This window comes from Artibeus jamaicensis, unplaced genomic scaffold (assembly GCF_021234435.1).
Source record: "Artibeus jamaicensis isolate MK-2021 breed Jamaican fruit bat unplaced genomic scaffold, CSHL_Jam_final contig_64, whole genome shotgun sequence".
Taxonomy (NCBI): Eukaryota; Metazoa; Chordata; class Mammalia; order Chiroptera; family Phyllostomidae; genus Artibeus; species Artibeus jamaicensis.
In genome coordinates this window covers 1,283,857-1,307,782 of record NW_026521911.1, presented here as the reverse complement: position 1 = coordinate 1,307,782, position 23,926 = coordinate 1,283,857, and the positions used below count along the sequence as shown (strand labels likewise).

At 44.1% G+C, this 23,926-nt stretch overlaps 1 protein-coding gene across 5 annotated transcripts in view; it reads left to right on the top strand.

The window, feature by feature from the left end:
• Positions 1-23,926, top strand: part of CLPB (caseinolytic mitochondrial matrix peptidase chaperone subunit B) — a 156,056-nt gene that overhangs the window by 70,869 nt on the left and 61,261 nt on the right. For all 5 annotated transcript variants that reach the window (XM_053670747.1, XM_053670748.1, XM_053670746.1 and 2 more), the window contains exon 5: positions 4,715-4,843. In XM_053670747.1, the coding sequence (XP_053526722.1) occupies positions 4,715-4,843 (129 nt within the window). The remainder of the gene's footprint in view (positions 1-4,714; positions 4,844-23,926) is intronic.

Sequence of the window (23,926 nt, the reverse complement as noted above, 5' to 3'; positions counted from 1 at the left end):
CTCCTTGGCACTGCTGGCCTGCAGAGTGTGTAGAAGGCACAGACTTGCCATGACACCCAAGCACGGATTTCGAAACATCAGAAGTCAGAGGTGAGGGCAGAAAGATGGCAAAATGATGCTTTGTCATCTTCCTGTGCAGTAGGGTGCAGCCTCCATTGAAGATGCAGGAATGGCCGGCCTGCAGGGGAAGCAAGAGCCCAAGCTGCCTCACCCCGCGCTGGAGACAGGCTGGTAGATGTCTTTGTTGGGAAGGGGACGGTTCACTGGCTGAGGACCAGCTGTAAACACGGGGCCACAAAAGACCACCGTGGTGGCCAGCTGGCGAGCCAGTCTTGGATGAGTCACTTTAGCTCCTGTGGATTTGCATAGTTTTCTTCAGTGAGGGGGGTAGGTGTATGAGGGGGCATGCTCTTCCTCTCCCCACACTTTCCCACCTTTCTGCACTCTTTTTGAATAGAAAAGAGTATGAAATCTAATGAGCCGGGGACTTCAGCAAGATGATCTGGGACAGAGCCTTTAACACTGGGTGATGAGGGGAAAGAGGTTATTAATAAGAGCAGGAAATGGGCAGAGCTCAGCCACCAGCTGAGTGTGGCTTCATTCTGAACTTCAGTTTCCTGATCTGTAAAGTGGGGAGAGTAAACTTACACCTCACAGGACTATTCCGAAATAAGTAAGTGAAAATATTTTACAGATAGTAATGCACTACTCAGTTCCAAAGAGTGTTCTCTGGGACACCAGTACTGCAGGATTTTAATAAGGGTCAGGTGGAAAGAGGCTGTTGAATGAGGAACTGCTGAGTAACAATGAATTAAACAGATGGTTCTTAACTAAAAACTGTGCTTGTCTGAGGGAAAACGCGTATACAGGATTCCCCAAATGGACCTCTTTCACAGAGGGAATGCGTGTGGAAGCACTAGACTGTTAGGTTAAGAGCTGACATTTATTGAGAGGTACTGTACACCAGGCACTGTTCCAAGCCCCTTTACTCATAGTGTCTCATTTAATCCTTGCCATACCCCTGAGAGAGCAGTTATCATCTCCATTTACAGATAAAGAAACTTGGCACAGCCCTGACTGGTGTGGCTCAGTGGGTTGGGTGTCGTCCTGCAAACCAAAAGAAAGGTCACTGCTTTGATTTCCAGTCAGGGCACATGACCTGGGTTGTGGGCCAGGTCCCCAGTGGGGGGTGCATGAAAGGCAACCACACATTGATGTTTCTTTCCCTTTCTTTCTCACTCCCCCCTAAAAATGAATAAATAAAATCTTAAAAAAAGAAAGGGAGGGAGAAATGAATGAATGAATGAATGAATGAACGAACAAACTTGGCACAGAGAGAATAGCTAAGATACCCAAGGTTACACAGTCAGTAAATTCAGAACCGAGATCTAAACACGGCTGGTCTGGCCCCGGAGCTCACTTATTAACAGCCACACTCCACTGTCTCCACTAAATATGGTAACCGTTGGCTGACATTATTATTACTCCAAAAACAAGGTAATATCAGAAGCTTTTTTTTATGAATTATATATTCACTTGTTAGTTCAACAAATATTTATCAAGCACGTATGTATGGCTAGACCCTGTTGTGGGCACTGGGGATACAGCTGTGGAAATATAGTCACACTTCCTGTCCTCATTGAGCTTTTTGCCAAGTGGAGAGCACAGTCAAGTAAACAGGTGATTGCAATAGAATGTAATAAATGCTGTAATCAGGGGATGCCTAAGGTGCTGGTTGCTCTTAGGAGCAGTAACTACCTGAGACTTGGGAAGAATCCATGGAAGTGATTTCTAATGAGAAGCCTAAAAATAAATTGGAATTAGCCAACTGAAGACATGGAAGAGGGGGAGATGCTCCAGGCAGTGGACTAGTATTTGCAGAAGTTCAGAGGCAAAAGAGAGCATTGGAAAGGAGCTGATAAGAGATGAGACCTCAGAGGTGAGCAGGGCCCCCTGTGATTTCTTAGTAACTCATCTATTATATTGGTACTCTGGTGACATTTGTCTCTGAACTGAGTGGCCCCAGCTGTGTTTCCTGACTTCATCTGCTTTTTATGGTAAGCACCCTATATATGACTATAACTGCACTTGTGGAACATAACTATAATTTATTCAGTGGTCTGATTCTTCATTAGACTCTCTTACTCATTAGTGTATCTCCAGCAGCTACCACCAAGCACTGGTTCTCATTAAATGTTGTTTGTTGAGTGAATGATTTTTCTTTTTAAAATGGATTACACCCTTACTGCTTTCTTGAGCCAACTATCACTTTTCCTCAGATGCATCATTATATCAGGTAGTTTGTGTCCTATGTGGCCATTCAGTGGTGCCCTTAGGGGCTTTTGAGGTACAGGATTCTGTGAGTTCCTTTTTAGATCTTTATTGTGCTGTTCTTTTCCCTCTCTGCCTAGCTGGCACTTGATTGTAATCAATCTGCTTGATTATGAAGCCTTCTCCCCAGCCTTCTTGTTTTCTTCTCCTAATCTTCAGTAGGCTGGGAACAAGATCATTTACAGTGATTTGATAAGACTTGGAGACTAAGAGTTATTTCTGAGTTGGGCCTTAAAGGACTCTCTTATGGGGAAAATGCAGATAACTTTGCACTTGGGACTTGTATGTTAGCTACTCAGGGGCCTTTTTCCTGTTCTCCTTACTCCAGGGAAGGTCAGGTGTGGAGAGGAGGAGGTTATCAATCTGAAGAGCCTCTGGTGCAGAATTGTACTCCACCAACTTTATTTCGGACAAACATTTGAAATGCTTCCACCTAAACTAGTTTATCTGGTTGCTAGCTACAAGCTTCAGGCCATTCCCTATTAAGGCAAGTTCTGCAGAAAGTAAGGCTGCACCTTCACCTTGAGTAGTCAAAAAAAAGGAGAATAAGAGCCAATGCTGGGACCAGACATCTAGGCTCTGAGCTCCTTTCTCTGGGACCCAATTTGCTTATTTGCAAAATGAGGGTAACAGCATGATATGATGGAAAGAAAGATTAAGAACTCGGGTTAGACCTGGGTTCTAATCCTTACTCAACCACATGTGGGGGGGGTAGGTTTACAGTCGTAAGTAAGCAAAACACAGTTTATTTGTGTATTATTATTATTTATTAAATATTATATTGTTTATTTGTATTACAATTATAAACCTACTTTTGCCCACCCCTGTTTTAGCTGGGTGACCTTTGTGCTTCAGTTTCCTCATCTGTGAAATAAGAGTGATAATCCCTACTATTACAAGGTGGTTATGAGCATTCATAGATTGATTGTGTGGAGTGACCAGGCCAGGCCAGGCACAGAGTAGAAAAAGGTCAGCAAATGAGGTCTATTAGTGTTAGGAGGCATGACAGTCCCCTGGCTTTTTGAACTTTAAATAGGAATTCTAGTTTTGCCGAAGGGGAAAATGCATGGACACTGTTCCGAGACCATGTTACCTGGAAAAGAACAGCTTAGGAATTGTCTGGTGCATTTGACTACTTAGGCAAGGTTACCTCTCGAGTGAAATGCACACCCTTACCCAGTAGTGAGAGGAGCCTACCCCTCGCAGGCCCAGTGCTGTGGGCTGTCGGGAAAGGGGACTCAGGTAGGTGGGACCCGAGTTCCGCCCAAAATGAACTCAGTTTAGGAGGAAACAACAGTTACTCGGATAATCAAGGCAGAAAGAAACCCCATCACCTGAACAGCATAACTGTTATGTGAGTGTCAGTTTCCAAGGGAGGAGCCCAGAGGTGGGGTCACCTTCCAGTTTATTGTTCAGACTGGGACTGTCCAGGACAACAGGCATCAACCAGGTTCATCCCGATGTGTGTGGTCACCCAGCCCATAAGTTCCTATAAAAGCGATAGAACTGGTTTTAGGTTTTTATGTGACGCAGGAAAGGGGGAGCCACAAGTGGCGCCCCAGTGAGCCTGGGGGGTTGGGTTCTTTGACCATGTGAAATGCTGTTTGTCTTTGCTTTAAGAACATGTTCACAGTGTATTTTTAAGGGTTTAAAAAAGCATGTTACAAAATTGCAATATAGTGAATTTTTGTAGGATATGTGTGCATATATATGAGGATATATACTGACATGTTAAGTGCCGTTTCTCGTGTTGCTGAAATATTGATTTCTTCTTTGTATTTTTCTATAGTTTCAATTTTTTAATGGCTTTTATAAATTAAAAAGTTCTTTAGCAAGTAGTATTAAATACTCTCTAGACTGTAAACATCTTCAGAGCAGAGGGATGTGTTACTGTTCTCCAAATAACAGTCTCTGTCTCTCTCACCCCACTGTTCCCTTTACCTAGATGGCTCCTCTTCACCCTTCAAGACTGAGCTTCTGGGATCTTCTCTTCATGCCCAAATTGAGCTCAGCTTCTCTCTGGCTTTTTATATCATCCCGTTAAACTTCTAACATAGTATTTATCTCAGATAATACTATAAATATGTATTTGTTGTCTGCCTCCTTCAAATTAGGTCAGAGACCACATCTGATTCACTTCTGTGACCCCATATGAATCGTAATACATAATAGATGTCAGTAAATGTTTGTGGAACTAACTTGGCTCTGGTTTATCTCGTCTTGCCCGGCACAGATCGCCAGGCACATAGTGGATGACATTATATGTTTTGTAAGTAGGTAGATGAGTGAGTGAGTTAATTAAAATGCCAAGAGAAAGAAGGTGAGATTGGTGGATCAAGGCACTTGTTGCTAATAAGAGGGTTTGTGTTACTATCTCCCCCAGTCCTGGTCACCCGAGAAGATGACTTCAACAACCGGCTGAACAACCGAGCCAGCTTCAAGGGCTGCACAGCCCTGCACTATGCTGTCCTTGCCGACGACTACCACACCGTCAAGGAGCTAATTGATGGAGGTGAGAGTATGGGTGAATGGGGCGGGGAGTGGCAGGGAGAGACACTTGACACCCTCTCCACTCTGGAAAGGCCATGCTCCCCCAGAGCCCTGTTACCCTCCCAGAGCTGGAAATGCTTTGAGGGTGGCTATACTTAATGACAGTGGCAGTGTGCACCTGGGAGTTGCCCTTATGTGGCTGGAACATGTTCCTTTGCCTACCTGTGTGTTACATAGCACACCATCCTGTGTGTCTGCACATGCTCTCAGAGTTTTGTTTGTTGCATTCCCCAAAAGTGTCCTCTCTCTCCACTTTGACCCCTGAAGCAGGGCTAGTGGAACAGGGGGAGGCCCTTAAAATCCCTATTAACCCAGGTCTCAAAGACATCCTCCTTGATCTCACCACTACCCCAGCCTAAAGTCACACTTATCATAGTCTGAAATTGTTTTTGTGTTCAGTATAGCCTTTTCTCTCACTTGACTCTGAGTTCCCCAAAGTTGGGAAAATCATTCCCAGCACCTAGCATAGTACCCAGTGCACAGTCAGCACTCAGTAATTATTTACCGAATGACTGAATACCCCCGCTTTGGAGAGCATCAGTTTAAGTGGAAGGTCAGTATGTGCAGTTCCCAGGTTCAGGCTGGTTGGGTCCTGTCCAAGTCTGGTGCAGAGTCATCCTCCACCCTGCCTGCTACCCCATGAGCAGTCACTTTTCTTCCAGCTGCCTTTATCCCACTCCATTCTCTCTTTGGGATAAGGGAAGCCTCTTTCTAGGATGTGTGGTGCCCAGGCCCCTTTTTATGCCCTCAGTGCTACTTATTGAGGGGCTAGAAACCCTCTTTTGGGGTCAGACACCCTCCCGGGTCCTACTTGTCAGGAGTCATTCTTCATGTAACCTGAGAGCTGCAGGGGTCCCCAGAGGTCCTCAGAGGTCATTGAGGCTACCCACTCTCCTGGCACAAACCTTTCCAACAGCTGGCTGGCATTTCCTTGGACTTTGTCAGGGACTCCCTGGGAGTCCACTCCATTTTAGGTGTCCATTGAGTCCATTTCTTCTTCGACTGCTTGAAATGGCTTTTTTTTTTAATGAGCTATCATTTTCTTCTCTGTAATTTCCACCAACTCTCCTCTTTAGCCTAATCATGTTTTCAGAATTCATTCTTCAGAGATAGCACTTTTCATCCCAGAGCCTTTGCCTCCCTGGCCCTACACCCTCAGATCATACCCTTGTCATGTGATTGGGTTGGAGCGATTTCTCATTAATCCCCCAAATGCAGCCACATTTGCTTAAGTTCCAGGCCTGGCCCATATCCTGCGCCCACAAGGGACCTGCTCCAGTGCGTTCTTTGGTCTGGGGCATGTCTATTGTGGTACCAGTGCCTGGGATGACTGGCACTTCTGGAGCAAGAACTTGCTGCCCTCAGAAGCAGAGACTTAAAAAACGTCTCCAAGCAAGATGCTACTCACTTTGTCCTTTGGAAAGTTCTCCAGCGAGACATTTTGTAGCTAGGAATTGGAGCATTTGCCATGAGGCTTCTCTCTGCCATTCCTTAAAATCAGTCAGTACCCGCAAGCCATTGTCCAGTGGTTTACATTCCCCACTTCCCCTCAGCCCCCAAACAGGGAATTCACTCTAAAAAGAGACCCTCTCTCTAGCCTTCCAGATCGAACACCTTTGAAATGAAGAGGCACAGGCCTTTTATGAAATGTCCACCCTCCCCCCTCCAGGCCAAGGCTGGCCCTTTGAACTGTTTCAGGAGCATGGTTCCTGCCTGTTGACTTGGAACAGATGCCCAAAGCCCCCACTTTTACAGTTTGCCCACCTGCCTTTTTACCCAGCATCCATTTACACCCCCTGCCCTAGCCTCCCAGCCTCAAGGGCCAAAACCATTAACCCACTTACTTCTCCCTTCCTGATCTGAACAAGTGGCCGTCACTCAGGGCCTGCAGGCCAGCCAACTTCTGACCTCCCTCCCCCCTTGACCTTTCTTGGTCAGCTTGTGTGTGTGACCAGCCAACCGAGAGGCAGGATCCTGCACCCTTGTCCTGGGGGCTGTTGCCAGTGACATTTCCAACATCTTTTGACCTCAATTGACCTTATTCAAGGGTTTCAGGGAAGGCAGGAGGGTCTGCCTTCCTTACTATCCAGCTTTCTTAGCCTTTTTGCCACTGGCTTTGCTTCGGCAAATGAGAGGAAAGTGCTCTCTCTCTGTGACACCAAGGGGCCAACCTGTGTTCACGAAGTCTGCCCAGAGTCCTTGTCCTTGAAATTGCTTAGTCCACAGGGACTTAGGATCCTCAGATCCTAGATGGTTAGAGCTGGAGGGGGCAGCTATTCTTGCCCCCACTCTGACTAGCAGTCCCCGTGTGAGAGCTGGTGGAAGTCCAGGCAGCAGTATCAGTATGATAATGTGGGAAGTTCTCTGACCCCTTAGGAGGCAGAGTATTAGAGGGGACATCTTCGGAATCCCAGCTCCCCACCCTACCACTGGTATTGCCTTGGACACGTTACCCTAACTCTCTAAGCCTCAGTTTTCTTGTCCATAAATAAAACCTGAGAAGTGTGATAGGGATAGCACGAAGGTTAATGATAACATCTGTACAAGCCCCTGTCCCATGCTCCATGGTTGTATAAAGAAATAAAACTCTCACCCGACAACTATGATCCTGTTTTCCCTTCATGACACCTATAATCTTAACTAAAGGCTTCTTAATTCTGTTTCTGCACCCCACCACCTTCACCTAAATCACCATCATGTGCCCTCTGTTCTCATCTAGATCCTCTGACTCTTTAGGCCTCCCTTTCTTAGGAAGCCTCTTCTGGTGGTCTGTCTGGTCCACTCCGAAAGCGCCGTCTCTGAACTCTTACAAGTGTTGTGCTGGGTGCTTACCACCTCTTCAGGGGGCTCCTGAGACAGTGAAAAGAACACCAGCATGGGTTTAAATCTCAGTTCCGTAATGTGACTCTCACTAAGCCATTCGTATCTCTGGGACCATGAACCTCGGGACATCCTAGGTTGGAGCAAGCACACCGTCTCTGACCGGGAGAGTCTTGGAGGCTGGCGGAGGAGCCAGGTACAGAAACAGGCAGTGGCCGCCGGATAAGTGCTCAGGCAGGGGCCGGACCTGGGGCTCTGGAGCGTGGAGGACGACACACCCGCTTCTGCCTGGTGAGCAGACAGGGAGTCAGTCACAGGGGGCTTCCCGGAGGAGAAGACGCCTAGTTTTGTCAGGAAGTGTAACGGGAGTTTGCCAGACAATTTTTATGGAAAGGCTCTGAATTCACTAATTTTCTACCTCTGATCTCCACAGAAAAGTGGGTGCACAGGCCCCTGTGGTTTTCATCTCTGAAAACCTGTGTTGCCGGTTTAGAGCGGGAAGCCTCTTCGTTAGCAGTTGCACTGCCAAGTACAAGAAAATGTTGGCGGGATGGAGGGAGGAAGAAGCAGGATAGTTGGAAAGATGGGAAGCCTTAATCCCGTCCCCTAGAACTGACTTATCCCAATAGTTCCAGGGCTGTTAAGGTGGATGGGACCTCACTGCCAGATCCATTTCTTAAAACATGTCTCTAATCATGACAGCCTTTCTGACCAGGGTTCCCCAAAGAATTGAGTCCTAATGCTATAAGGCCTCCATCACACACAGGGAATTAGCTTTTCTCCCAGGTGTCTGAGGTGGTACTACATTACTCAAATAATTTCCCATGTGTGGTTCAAAGGACAAATCCCAGTTGAGAAAGACTGCAAGGAAGGAGCATGAACTGTGGAGTCAGGATCTGAATACCAGCCCTGCCCATTTCATAGCTGTGGCCCTTGGCAAGCAGGGACCACTCCACGGTTGTTTCCTCACCTGGAAATGGAGTGATACCACTCCACCTACCTTCTAAGGTTTTGTCAGGATTAGGACACGTACAGGTTCTACAGAGTAGGCACTTTATATATGATATCTGTTATTAACTTCAAAACACTCAGTGCTCATTTGTTAAGAAATACATAAATAAAAAAGAATCCTACTCATTCTAACTTTTTAACATGGTGTCAGAGTTGTCCTAGTCTGACCCTCAACTGACTGTTTCCCCAGTGCTGCCCTAACTCCTGCCACACTGATGTCCACTCTGTTCCCACCTCAGTGCCTTTCCTCTCTCACTTCCCTTTAAGACTTTGTTTCTAAGCCTGGTGGAATTCTTTCTGCCAGTCAGTCCCCAGTTCTAATGCCAGCCTCCTTCTGAAGTCTTCCCTGTTCCCTGGAACTTGGGTCTAGTCCCCCATACTCGACTGAGGTAAATTGGTTCCAGGACTGTTTTTTTGTCTCTGCCTCCTTTGCCACAATGCCCTGCACATAGTTTAGTTCATGTTTGGATCCACTAATACATCTCCGTAGCCACTGGAGATTTGCATGTCACTGCAGAGGTGGTATGTTTGCTTCTCGGCCCATTTGCTCTTAGTGTCAGTGTATCCTGTTTTTTAAGAGCTTCACCTCTTTCCTGATATCTTCCTTCTCATTACAGTCACAGCGACGCTGCCTTTTCAGCCACCAGTGCTCATCACCTCAGAAACACTTGAGATTTATGAAACTTAATACCATTTTCCCCAGGGCTTCCCTTATCCTCTTCCCTGCCTACTTTTCATGGATGGCTCTTCCTTGCCCCGCTTCCTTGCACATGGCTCAATTTTCATTGTTAATCAGCCACCATCAAAATGAGTCTTTAAATTCTGCACCATGCCCGCCTGAGGCAAAGAGCCTTTCCAGTGCTGACCTTCTTCTTTAACAGCCTGTTAGTTTGTTGTCTGGGCTTGAAACTTAGGGTCCCATTTCTTGTTCCACTTCACTGTCTGTCCATCTGGCTGTAATGCCAGATGTTGAGGGAATCAGCTTTGCTTCCAGCTGTCCTTGGTGGAAACTTCATCCTCTGATTCCTGCCAGCAAGCAATGCAGAGAAGAGGAAAGAACACTGGGCCCAAAATCAGAAGTTTTGACCCTGTCACCAACAAATCTTTGTCCTTTAGGCAAATTCTTTCTCTTCATCAGTAAAATAGAGAAGTTACAGTAGCCACCCTAGGCACCAAGGAAATAACAAATAATCCAGACATGGTCTTTGCCCTTAGGAACTCATAGTTCAGTGAGGAAATCAGACATTTTAACAAAGAATTGCTATCTGGTGTGTTAAGGGAGATATATAGAAGGTGCTGAGGGTTCACAGAGATACCCCTTTTAAATCTCTGGGGAGGGCAGGGAAAGATTGGTGTAAAAGATGATGTTTGCACTAGGTCTTAAAGAATGAGTGGGAGTTTCCCAGGTAGGTGAGGGAGAAAGGCAGGGGCCCAGCACGTTCCAAGGCATGGAGTATGAAGCAGCACACTTGATTCAGGAGAGCCGGTCTATGAGGTTTAGGTGGAAGGGTCAGAAAGCAAGAATGGAAAGCAGGAGCCAATAAGGAAGGTCTGTAACTTGAGCTCTGCTCAGGAAACTGGACCTTATCCTCCAGTGGGAACCATTAAGATTTAGGGGAGGGAAGGCTTATAAATTTCAAAATTGTTTATCAGTAATTGAATAGATAATCAATTATGGAATGTTCACACAGTGAAATGATTGAATGAGCAAGCAAATGAGCTCTTGCCTGATATAACGTGATGAATCTCACAAACCTGATGTTCTGGATACCAGCCAGACATGGAAGTATGACTGCACTTACATGTAAAGTTCAAAATAGACAAAACGAACCGGTGGTTGAAGAAGTCACAGTAGTGGTTACCTTCAAGAGGGCAGGTCATAAGTGACTCAGAGGGTTTGTGGGATGCTTAATGTTCTGTTTCTTTACCTAGGTGCTGGATATGCAGGTGTGTCCGCCTTGCCAAAATTCATTGAGCTGTCCCTTTGTGCATATTTTGTACTTTTCTGTATATCTGTTATATGTGAAAGAAAATAGAAAACATGGATTAGAAGGGGTGTGATTGGAGAAAGGGTAAATATTTCATTTGAAGCTATTATAATTGTCTAGGTGAGGCCTAAAATAAGACAGTGGGAAAGGAGAGAAGAATTGTCTCAGAGAGATTTAAGCAAAGAATCACTAGGATCAGGTGGTGAAAGAGGAATAGTAGTCAAGACGAGATCCAGGTTCTGGATTGGATGGCTGAGTAAATGGTATGTACCTGTACCGGGGAAAGGAATATTAAGAGGAAGTATGGGTGGAACGGAGGTACAGGGGAATGACTGGTTCTGTTTTGAACATTCTTTCCTTCCCTCCTTTCTCCCTCCACCGTCTAGATTCCATGGTCCACCATTCTAACTACTCCCTTGCTTTTCCCTCCTCTGTACACACCTGATGAAATGCCAATGCTAGTTAAATGCAATTTCTCTTTTACTTCATGTCTGTATCTGAAAAGCTGAATATTGCTGGAGGAAGAAATCACACAACCACACTAACTGGATTCACTTTGCATTTACGTCCATGAATCTCAGCAATGCCAACCATGGCACTATACTTTGTGAGTAAAATCACGGTCTTATTTTGGACCAAGACAGTTTTGTTAACACCTGTCCTCTCTCTCCTCCAATCTCCAGCATCCTCCCTCCCCAACTCCTAAGCTAATGATATCGCCTCATACCTCATAGAGAAAATAGACTGCAATCAGAAAGGGACTGCCTCATCTCCCCACTGTCGCATCCACCCGCCTCCTGCAGTGTCTCCTGTACCCCGGCTGCCTTCCTCCACAGTAGAAAAAAGTTCCTGAGATCAGCCCTGCATTTGGGCTTGAGTTCCTCTTCCCTGTTTCTCCTCAAGAACTCTGTTCCTCCAGTTAGCCCGTCTCTCTCCTCCCATCTTTGCTGGCTCATTCCTGTCGGCATAAAAACATGCTTCAATATCACCAACCTTAAACAACAAAGCAAACTAAAAACTTCCTTTGAACCCATTTCTGCTTCTCTTCTGCCACTTTTTTCATCTATATGATGAAGAGATCATGTCAGATAATTGAATGCTAAAGATTTTCTCCTGTTGTTTGGATACAGAGTTAAAAATTCTCACCCTTGCTGGTGTAGCTCAGTGGATTGAGCTCAGGTCTGTGAACCAAACAAATGTGGTTTGATTCCCAGTCAGGGCACATGCCTGGGTTGTACAAGAGGCAACCATACATTGATATTTTCCTCCCTCTCTCCTTCCCTTCCCCTCTGAAGATAAATAAATAAAATATTTTTTAAAAACTCTCTAAGCCAGTAGTTGTTGGAATGACAGGGAGTGACTGCTAGTGGGTACAAGATTGCTTTGGGGGATGATAAAAATGTTGTAAAATTAGATTATGGTGATGATGGTTGTACAACTCTGAAAATATTAAAAACCATTAGATTGTGTATTTTAAATGGGTGAGTTTTATGGCATGTAAATTACATCAGTAAAATTGTTAAAAAGGAAAAAGAAAAAAATCCTCCTTGCCTCTCAAAACCAGAAAAGGTTGGCTTGGAAGGGTGACTGGTTACAAGAAAGCCAGGAGGACCTGACTGGCCCCGTGAAGTGGCAGGTAGGAGGAGTCCTTCTCTTGCGTACATAATTTCCCATTTAAAGAACACCACTTAAAACTTACCTGTCAAACTTTCCTACCCATACTGGTCTTTTTATTGATTTCCCATTATTACTTTAGCAAGTATTTATTGTACTCCCCATCTGTGTGAGAGTGTAGACATTACGCAAATAATTTTAAAAAATTACTAGCTAATTACCATTTAGACAAGTATTATTAAGGAAGAGTGCAGTCTTCCCTGAGCAGATGGCACATACGTTGAGACCTGTAGATGTTAGCCTGTCACTTGAGAAAATCCTGTGGATCAGAATGGCCAATAGTCACCTAAAGGGACCCAGCAGTCCAGTTGGGGGCATTGTGGGGAGTCAAGAAGTTCTGTGGTGTTTAATTGCAGTCCATGTGGTCGGTTAGGGCTAAAAGGGGCCCTCAGTGACCCTGTGTTTTGTCCTCTGCCCTTCGCCTAAGTTAGCCCCTTACCCGGTACAAAATGAAAAACTGTCCTTGCTGACCTCCACAGAAAGGCAGTTCTGTATCCCAGATCCTGTGGATGTACAGAAGTCGCTGCTCAGTTGAGTTAGAGATGAGTGCCTGGTCACCAGAGCCCAAGCTCTCCAGAGCCACCTGCCACCCAGGCACCCGCATTTCATCAACGCTTTAATCGGCTCCAAACAGTCCTCAGATGAGCCTGGCTGGTATCCGGCATGACCTCATCACCGCCAAACAGTGGCAGCTGGAGGCTGAGGCTACCCTGGGTGAGGGAGAGGTCAGCATCAGCTGGGCCAGGTCTGTTCTGTGTAGAATGCTCTCCTTTACCTGCACTGGGCCTGGAAACAGCTGATTAGGATTCAGATTTCCCAAGGCAGGACCGATTGCTCTTAGCCAGCCCACTCATGCCCCACCAAGAGCATGTGCTCTTGGGTAGAATGCACACAGAAAGGGCAGCACTGTAGCTTTAAGAAGGGGAAACATCAGTCTGAAGGTCAGGGCTTGCAAATAGCATCAAAGGCCCATCCCAGGATCGGATGCACTAGAACCCTTCATAAAAAGCCTTTGCTTCTAGCATAGAGGTGCTCTTGAAGGTTTATGCCACAGACTTCTTACTGAACATAGTTTGATAAATGAATTCTTTTAAATGTAGCAGATGAAGGGAGCTTGTCGCTTCAGGAATCCTTCAGAGACTCTCTTGAAGTAATGAACCCTGTGTGCAGGCGACGTGGTGCAAACTCAACCTTGCTGTTGGACCTTGAGCAAGTCCCTTGCTCCTCACTGAGCCTCATTTCCCCATCTGTAAGATTAGATAGTTGGAGCGTAGTCTCAACGCTCCCTTCCATTTCATATTTTGTGGTTTTGACTGAATATTGCCCTCTTGATTTATTTAATTGCAAATTAAGTGTTCTTATTTATTCAGCAACTATTAATTATTTTCCTGTAGCTGACTAACCACCAGTAGCCCTCTTCTAGATTCCTCCAATATATTCTCTTAAAGCATCCTGCATAAACTTCTTTATCACACTTACCACAGCATGTAGTTATTCGGGTATTTGATTAATAGTTCTCTCCTTCACCACACAATACATTCCCTGAAAGTAGAGTCTGGACCTGCAGTGCTTATATTCCCAGCACCTTGCACTCTCCTTAGCATGTGATAGGTACTCAGTAAATATTTATTAAGTTATTTTATAAATGGGCAGTAGGCACTATGGGAAAGAAAAAAGAAAAAGATACAGGCCCTTCCTTCACACTGCACCCTGTAGTATGCTAGTTTGGTGAAAAGTCCCATACACAAAGCACACTTGGGAAGAGCACTGCATGGTAAGTAGCAGAACCCTAAATTAAATGTAAGCAAAGGCCAGAATAAATGCAATGAATGAGGAGGAGAAACATCAGTGTTGATGTTGTAGAAGGCTTCAAGGAGGAGGAGGGACTGGAGGCAGACCCTGAAGGATGGGGAGAATTCACACAGGCAGAGGGCAGGAGGAAAGCTTTTTAGGTGATGCAGCAACAGAAAGGAGCCTTGCACATTAGAGACCTGAGAGACTGGCCACGTACTAGATTGTGGGTAGTAGGGAGATTTGAATGTGGAGGCCTTGGGGAGGAGCCAGAGGACTTGCACTTAACTTTGAAATCAGTAGAGAGCTCCTGAAGTGACTGTTTAGTGACTTCAGTGATGTTTACTTTTAAAAATGTTCAAAATAAAATAATTTTTCAAGCAGTATGGAGGATATATAGTGGAAAGGAAGTCTCACTTCTACATTCCTGGTCTTCCTCCTCAGGGGCAACCACTGGAACTTTTTTTTTTAAATGTATTTATTTATTTGAGAAAAAAACATTGATTTGTTATGTCAGCTTTCCATGCACTCATTGGTTAACTCCATATGGGCCCTGACTGGGGACCAAAACCACAACCTTGGCATATCAGGACAATAACCAACTGAGCTACTGGCCAGGGCAACCACTGTAACTTTTCTTATGTATCCTCCCTATTGCTGCTGTAAACAGATTATCACAAACTTAATGGCTTAAAGCAACCCTAATTTATTATCTTACAGTTCTGGAGATAAGTCTAAAATAGGTCTCACTGAAATAAAATCAAGGTGTCTGCAAAGTTGCATTCCTTTTTGGAGACTCAGAGGGAGCCTTCTCTCCTGCCTTTCCCGGCTTCTAGAGGCTGCCCACACTGCTTGTCTCGTTGCCCTCTTCTACCTGCAGGCCAGCGGTAGTCAGCAGAGTCACATCTCATCACTCTGACACAGACTGTTCCTCCTCCCTCTTTCATGTCCCAGGGCACTTGTGATTACATTGGCCCTCCTGGATGCACCAAGGTAGTTTCCTATCAGACTCAGCTGATGAGCAACCTTAATAGCCCTTTGCTGAGTCATTTAACATGTTCACAGGTTTCAGGACTTAGAAGGTGGGCATCACTGAGGGGCCATTATTACGCTTACTACATTCTCAGAGATATTTTATAAATGTTTAATTTTCCTTTCTGTTTTGAATAATTAGTACTTGCACACAGTACAAAATTCAAAAGGGTTTTCAGTGAAAAGTCTTACTCCCACTTCCTACCCAAGTATTGTGAAGCTTTTCCACTGTATCGTCATTACTTTTTCTCCTGACATTAATAAGTAGTTTATGGGGAGACACTTTGCAGGTCATGCAGATATCCTGCTCCTCATCAGAATTTTCCTCTGGACTCAGTGTCTATTGATGGTTCTTTCCTGAAACAGTCTTTATATGATGGTTGGAAAATGAATAGTTTATTTCTTTCCCCACCCAGCACCTCACTTAACAACAGTCAGTTAGCACCTGGCACCCTGTAGTAAGCAAGAACCCCTCTTCCCTGTTGATGTATTTATTATCATAATTGCTCATGAATACCCCTGTTTTAATGTTCTGTAATTCATTTCTGTCCTTTGTTGTGTTGATGCTAAAATTGTCTCATATTTGGCCAGTATAGCATACCCCTATTTTTTTTTTTTAGCATTTTCATGTTTTCTAGCATAACATGTTTCAGTCTTATATCTACCTCGCTGCTCCCTGGAATCAGCCATTCCTTGGAGGAGCTGTAAGATGGAATCTGAGCACCAGGTGTGATCATTACCCCTTCTGTTGACAGAGCCAAGAAGTATATAGAGGCGTGTATACATATGCATACACATCCATCATAAGGTACACATACCCAGATAAGCATATGCACACATATGCGTGTGCACATGCTGCGTATTTTGGAAACCAATGTCAATACCTTCCATTCCAGTCCATACCTATGGGGTTCTTAACACATTTCGTGTTATGTCCCTTCTTCCGTAGTGAGAATGCCGGCTGCAAACAGCTCTGATTTGTTTACTCATTTGCTTGATCCCGTACTGCATCTTAAAAAAAAACTTCAGACTTGCTTCATCCACAGAAAACAAACTGTCTAACGGGAGTTCAGGTCAGAATCTGTTTGCAGTCCTTCATCAAAGGCCATGAGTATGTATACTCAGATACTGGGTTCGTAAGTTATTTGGGTGTTTTTTTCCCCGTTTGGTAAGTTTGTTACTCTTTGGAAATACCGTTGGGTTAATTTTTTTTTAATTTGCTTTCAGTTTTAGAGTTGTTCTCCCCTGCCTATCTTTGTTTTAATTTTGTTGTTGAATATGTAGAACATTATTTTTTACTAAAAACTACAAAAAGATATACTCAGAGAAGTGAGACTCCTCTTGTATCCCTTTCAACTTTTTCCACTTCCCTCAGGGAGCTCTGACCCCCGTGATACCAATTTTATTGTTTCTTTGTAAAAGCAAATATATATATTTTTTAATAATTATAAAGTATTATAGACAACCGAACTATATTTTATCTTCACCCAAGGGCATACTTACTGATTTAAGAGAAAGAGGGGAAGAGAGACATCAGTGTGAGAGAGAAGCATTGATTGGTTGCTTCTTATACGCACCCCTGCCATGGACTGAACCCACAACCCAGGCCTGTGTCCTGACTGGGAATCAAACCAGCAACTTTTCTGTTTATGGGATGATGCTCCAACCAGCTGAGCCACGCTGGCCAGGGCTATATGTTTTCCTGTTTTCCTACTTAAAATGTACCCTACTTACATGCTGTTTTGCAGTTTACTTTTTTTACCTATCCATATTCCTTGGAAATCACCCAATATCAATTCAGAGCTCTTCCTCATTCTTGTTTACAGCTGCATGATACTTCATTCTGTGTATGTGCTCTATAAAGTCAAATCTCCATTCTCAAATGTCTTGGTTCTTGACCAAGTTGTTCATAGAAAAAGTGTCCCAGTTGTCTAACAAAATGAAAGGTCTTACTGCTCGACCCAACAACCCTTTCATGCTGATACCTTTATCATCAGTCATGTACCTGTCAGGCAACAAAAAGAGGATATTCCATTTTCAAACAAATCACTTCTCAAACAGTTTTCCAGGACAAATTAAGTTCAAGAACCCGGGTTCTACATATATCCTGTGCTTGGACATTGAGGCTTCCAATATTTTGCAATTACAAATCATAATCCAATGGTTAACCTCTCATTTGTGTGTTTTGGGCATGTTGGCAGTATGTCTTTATAACGGTCAAAGGGTAAATGCATAGGTCCTTTGATTAGATATTATAAACTTCTCCCTCATAGGAATTGTTCCATTTTGCATTCACACTAGCAATGTATAAAATGCCTGTTTTCTCACAGCCTCTCCAGCAGAGTGTGTTGTCAAGTTTTTGCATTTTTGCAGTCTTATAGGTGAGATGTATTGGGTTGGCCCAAAAGTCCATTTAGTTTTTTCCATAAAATAAAAGACACACTTTTCACTTTCACCAGTAACTTTTTTGATTTAGGTATTTTGAGTATGTTGGCTATCTCCTGCTATTGGCTTCTAGTGGGTAGAGGCCAGGGTGCTGTCAAACATCTTCCAATGCATAAGACAGCCCACAGCAATTTGGCCAAATTAATTATTTGGCCAAAATGTCAGTAGTACCAAGAAACTTTGCAAACCACTTTGGACACATTGGGTCAGTCACAGCATCTTCTCCATACACTGCACAAATCTTCTTTTGGTGTTTCAGTTGTGTTTTTGCCTTCCTTGAAATAATAAAGCATGTTACGCTGAAAATATTGCTTATTTTATTCAGTATTAAAATGGCTACACAAAAATTCACCAATTTTGATAAGCTTTTTTAAATGCACACTGATACGACAGCTGTCACAATACAGTCTAACAAAATTGTTTCAAATGAAGTTAAAGACAACTAAGTAGTACTGTTACTACTGGTCCTACTGTCCACTGCCACCATCTAGGGAAAAGTCCACAGGCAAAGGTTTGGTGGTAAAGGAAAGGAGTGTTTATTCAAAAGCAGTCACTTTGGCGACTATCAATTGAAACTAAACTTTAATACCCAAGTTCTCCTAGCATTTCCCCTGTTAGTTTTTAGTTATTTCTATAGGGTTAATTTACAAACTAAAACAGCATCAGATACAAAATCTACACAATTTTGGAAGAACAGCAGGCTTCTGCCTCAGACTTTGTCCCCTCTAGAACACTGAAACAGTGAACCTGCCACCCTCTGCCAGGCAAGCCCAATCCTAGTCTGTGTCTGTACTTCCTTCCCATCCAAAATACTGTCCATTAGGAAATGCAGGCAGCTGCAACACGATCATCCAGGCATCCTCTAGGAAGAAGAGCCCAAGAGCCAGGGAGAGCCAGTGCCCCTCTGAGAGCCCAAGAGCACCTCTTTTATTTCAGATCTTGCCCATCATTCAATGGGCTTTGGAGGCATTCAGCTTGTCAGCCAATCCCGTCCTGGACTATTTACCTTTGCCTTGAACAACCTCCTCCTACTGTCTTTTCCCACTCCTTCCTAGTGATCTGATCAGATCTCTTACAGCCAGCTACAGAAAAAAACTAAACAAACTTTTTTTGGCCAGTGCAGTAGTATCTCGGTGTAGTTTTAGTTTGATTCTCTTATTATGAGTGAAGTTGAATGTTATTTCACATATTTAAGAGCCAGTTTATATCTCCTTTTGAGGTCACGTCTTTTGTACATTCTACTAGAACTTTTGGTTTTACACTTTAAAAGTTTTTTACACATTAAGAATATTATATTAGCCCTCTATCTGTCATATATATTGCAAATATTTTCTCCCATTTTGGGTTGATAAAGTTTCAACACTTTCCATATAATCCTAACACATGGATGGTTAGGACTGAGAACCACTAGGGTAGTTTAAACTATGCAAATTGGGACTATTTTTTTTTAAAGGAGAACACATTAGAAAGAAAGAGATGGGGCTGAGCACTCAGCCATGAGTGTCACCCATAACTTGGAACAGAAAAATGAACAGAAACCTACAAAGGAGACCAAGTCATAGGTATTGTATGTAATGGAAATCAAGGCAGAAAAGAATCAGAAGGAGGCAGGGTCAGTCATCAGCACTGATTGCCGCAGCCATGAAGAAAAGGAAGAAGAGGTTGCTAGGTGTGGTAATGAGGTCTATTCCCTTACCTCCAAACACCACTTCTCCCCTGCTTGTTTGGGCTGAGAGAAGATTCTCCTGATCTCTGAGTGATTTTGTCTAGTATGATCACCAGGGATAACAGGAGGCCACTCCTGAAAAACAGATCGAATGAGCACAGCCCAGCTGTGTCATAACTGAGGCACAGTTATTCAGTTATTAAACTCCTGCGAGTGCCAGGCACTCTTCTGGGCACAGGATGTCACAACAAAGGTACCATTTCTAATTTGTGCTTTTCTCTCACCACTTTCTGAAAATATCAGAGCTTTCCTTTATGCAAATCTGTTTATCTGGTTTGTGATGCCAGCCACAGCTCTGAGACAAACATGATAAAGTCCTCAGAATTAATGAAGAAAACACACTCTTGGAAAAAAGGGGAATCATTAGCACCAGCAAGAAGCTCTGGGTGAAAAAATGACCCCCCTTGGTATAGACTACAAGTCTATTCCCTGCCCTCTCCTTCCTCCTAATCTCCCCACTACTCTCTTCCACTTTTATTTTTGGTGACTGTTCCCTGGTCTCTGTGGTTGGCTGTAAAGGAAAAAGCATTAATTGAAGAAGTCCTTCTTGGCAGTGGCCTCTGGTTTTTTAAAAAAGCAACAGTGGTATGAGGGAGATGAACAGTTCCTTCAGTCTTGATGGGGGTTGAAAAGAAGACATCAGCAGATGAACAGTTTCTGTGCCCAGAGCTATAGCCTGTGGCATTTAATGTCATAGTGAACAATATTCCCTCTTTGCTCCTGATTCTCTCTATACCGTAAAGTGCAATTGGCAAAAGTATTTTATTGGTTTCTCTTTCTGCAAGCGTTCTCAAAGCCATCTGTAAATAAGACCTCCTGTCCTCATTAAGGGGTGAGGATTCCAATGAGCCTGGCTTGACCACCACCTTAATGTACTTCTCATCCAAGCAGAAGGCTTTAGGTAGCTTTGAGAATAGATGTGTGAGTGGAAGCCTAAGCCAACTCTTGATAACCCCTCTTTCCTACTATGGACATTAGGCCCAGATTGGTCAACAGAAGCCTAAACATCTGGTCAGCTCAGTCCTTTGGGGTGACTGAAGTTTTATAGACAACCCATCAAGATTGATTGGCCTTGTAACTGAATTAGCCAGATGTGTGGGCATTGTGTGCCCTTTCCTCAGCCTCCCTTCAATGCTGTTAGATGGAAGCAGACATGAGATTAGCATGTTTGAAGATGATGTGTTTTTAGTGCATGAACAAAAGCTGTCGCCTTCTGCAGACTGTGGCTCTGCCCCAGACGTCAGCAGTATAATTATGACTGCTAAATCCAGCCAGACCCCAGGCTCGGCTGCCTTGGCCTCAGCTGTCATTTCCAGGAGGGGGGCGTGCAGAAGCCCAGGGACCCAGGCTCTTATTATAGTCCACTTTGAACTCTGCTTTATCCAGAGCCTTTCCCTTGCCACTGACAATTGCTCCCAGCTGCTTTCTGGTCACAGGGCCTGCTGCCACCTCTGGGAACAGTCTGTGCTGGATTGTGGGGAGAGGGAGAAATGGGGCTGGCCTCCTGAAAGCCCATGACTTCCAGGAAACTTGCCCAAAATGAAAATGAGCTGACGATCCCCATTCTTGCAGTGCCTGTGTCACATGCTATTTAGAGCATTATCCCTCATCTAGAAAACCCCTACCTTAAGTTTGCATTGAACAGAGGTCCTTGGCAGCAGTTTTTGCTTTTGTCCTTTCCCCACCTAATTTTGAGGTGTCTTGAACATTCTTTCCATACTTTTGTACCACCTTTTTTCTACCCAGCGTGGCCTGTGTATTTGTCTTAGAACAAACCAGGCATTTTCATGTCTCTAGTCCTCTGCTGATCTTAATGTTCTGTCGACATCTCATACTCAATGTATCCAAAGCCAGCCCTCTTCGTTCCCTGTTTAGTGAATGGAACCATCATCTATGGTCACCCAAACAAGGATATATTATAAGTAAGTCTGTTGACTTTGCCTTTACTTTCCCCTAATCCCATCTTTCTTAGAATTTTCTCTCAAGTCCACTCTCTCTCCTCCGTCTCCACTACAGAGGAGACTGAAATCAGACTTTATTACTCTTGTCTGGACTAGTGTTAACAGCCTTCCTGTCTGTCCCCTAATCACCAGGCTCCCCTTCAAACCGGCCTCTCGCCCACAAAACCCTATCACTCCTGTTTGAAAACCTTCAGTTCCCAGTGCCTATAAGATGAGCCCAGATGTCTAACCCAGGATGCATTGTTCTGCAGCCCACCACGAACCCTCTGCCATCCTTTCTCGTCAGGTTGGCCTGGAGGGACAAGAGCTATCTCTGCCACAGGCCCACTCAACTGCTCACTCCCTGGCCTAGAGTTTTCCTGCCTCCAAACCTTCGCTCATTCTCTTTTCTCTACCGGGGATGCATGTCCTTTCCCCACCTCTCCACTTATCAAACTTTTACTTAGTCCTCAAGAGCCAATTCATTTTTGTTTCTTTCGTGTAACTTTCCCTGGTTTGCCCACATAAAGAATTACTTCTCACTCTGTTCCCCCACAGCAATTTTGGGAGGCTATTTTATTGTTTTAAAGATTACAACTGAAGCTTCAAAAAAAATTGAGCTTAACATGTATCTCTTCCTTACACACCCTTCAGCCCCCGTTCCTCTGATTCTGCTGCCAGTACCCCTGGCCAGGTCTCTAACTTGTGGAAAGCCACCCCAGTCTTTTCTGTCTGCTAGATGGGGCAGCTGGCTCTCCGCACAGCACCCCATTTCTGCACATGTACCACTGGTGAGACACACTGTGGGAAGGAGTGTCTAATAAGGGTAAATATAGTAAAAATAACCATAGCTGTCATTTATGGAGTTCTGTTACTGTATGTTTCAAGCTCTGCACTAAGGCTCTTATGTTTTTTAATACTTAACTCTGAGTTTGATACTCTTACCACCTACATAAATAAATGCGCTAGACTATTAAGTAATCTGCTCAGGTTCCACTACTAGAATTCCAGTTGGAATCCCCAGAGCCTACACAGGGTCTGGCGTAAAATAGGCGCTCTGGGATGTTGGTTGGTTGATGGAATAAATGAATGAATCGGTATTTTTCCCATTGAACTTGCCTTCAGGCTTAGGAGGGACCAGCTGAGCATCTATAGCTTATGCCAAGAAGAATGGATTTTGTCTCATCTCCTAATGCCCAGCTGTACACAGCCATGTTCCCTCCCACTCAGTAACAAACTGCCTGGAACTCTTTCCTGGCTCATATTTACAAGAGAATGTGATAAATTCCGTATTGATCTCTCCTGTTCCACTGTAAATTTTGCAAAAGATGATTAAATAGAGCAATAGAGTCTGCAGGCATTGTGGCTCAATATGTTGTGGAGTGGCGTATCGACCTCCTCCATCCAGAGGCAGCCAGCGCCTATCCCTGCCGCCCCGGATCAGTAATTAAAATCCTGTGAGACTGGGATTTAAAATCCAATCATATCCCTGAATCAAGCCTTCTAGCCTCCCCATGTGACGAGTGCAATAAGGTAACGGCAGGAGCATGTTTATGTCTGTGCTGAAGCAGTCCCCATAGGGTGGGTAAGAAATGGAGAGTTGGGTAGCCCTGCTGGCTAAATCACTTCACCCTGACACCACAGCCACTTGTTTATGTACCTACAGATTGTCTTACAAGTCCCAGCCAAAGACCAAATTCCGACTGTGGAGCAAAATATAATGCACCACAAAAAATCAGAAATTGTGTTTCAGTGTACACTTTTATTCCCACAGCTGATAGTTGGTTTAAGCAAGTAATTAGGCCTTGATTAAACTCTTTATGACCTTTAGTGGCCAAATATGTGTTTGAATTTCCACAGGAACTCTTCGATTTAACCTAAGCTGAAGCCAGCCTTCCCTGTGCTGAGGCTTATAATCATGGTACAAGATAAAGATACTCTTGAAATAAACTCCTCCCAGCAGGATCAGGAGCTCCTGAAGAACAGGGACAGTGTCTTCTTATTTGCTTTTGAATGCCTAGCACCTAGCATGGTGCCAGATGCATAGAAAGATCTCAAAAAGTATCTTTGAGTGAATGAACAAACACAAATTAACATTCTTGGAAAACCTCTGTAAACGGACATGTAAGTAGCAGACCCACCAAGTGGTTGTCCACTGCGTGCTTGAACATCTCCAGTGCTGGGGAGCTCGTTTGTTCCTGAGGTTGCTCAGATTCTATCTTCGGGTGTTCTGATGGCAGAAGTTTCTTATAATCAGCCAAAATCTGCTTCCAAGGGTCTTAATTTTATCATTGAGCTTATGTGGAATAAATCTAATCCCAGGCCCACATGATAGCCGTTCAAGCACCTGACAATGCAGTTGTGTTCTCCTGAGCTGTCTTTTCTCCAGCCTAAACCTTCAGGTCCTTAAACCATTCTTCTCACAAGGCTCTAAACTGTTTTCTATCTTGATCACTCTTCCCAGAACAATCTTCATTTTGCCTCTTTTCCAAAACCTGTGACTTCCCATTTATCTCCTTTAGTTTTCATCTCATTTGTCTCAGCTCTTAACGTCCACCTTCCACCAGGTATATTTGGTACCTTTCCTACCTTAACCAGACATCTGCAGATCTGATGAA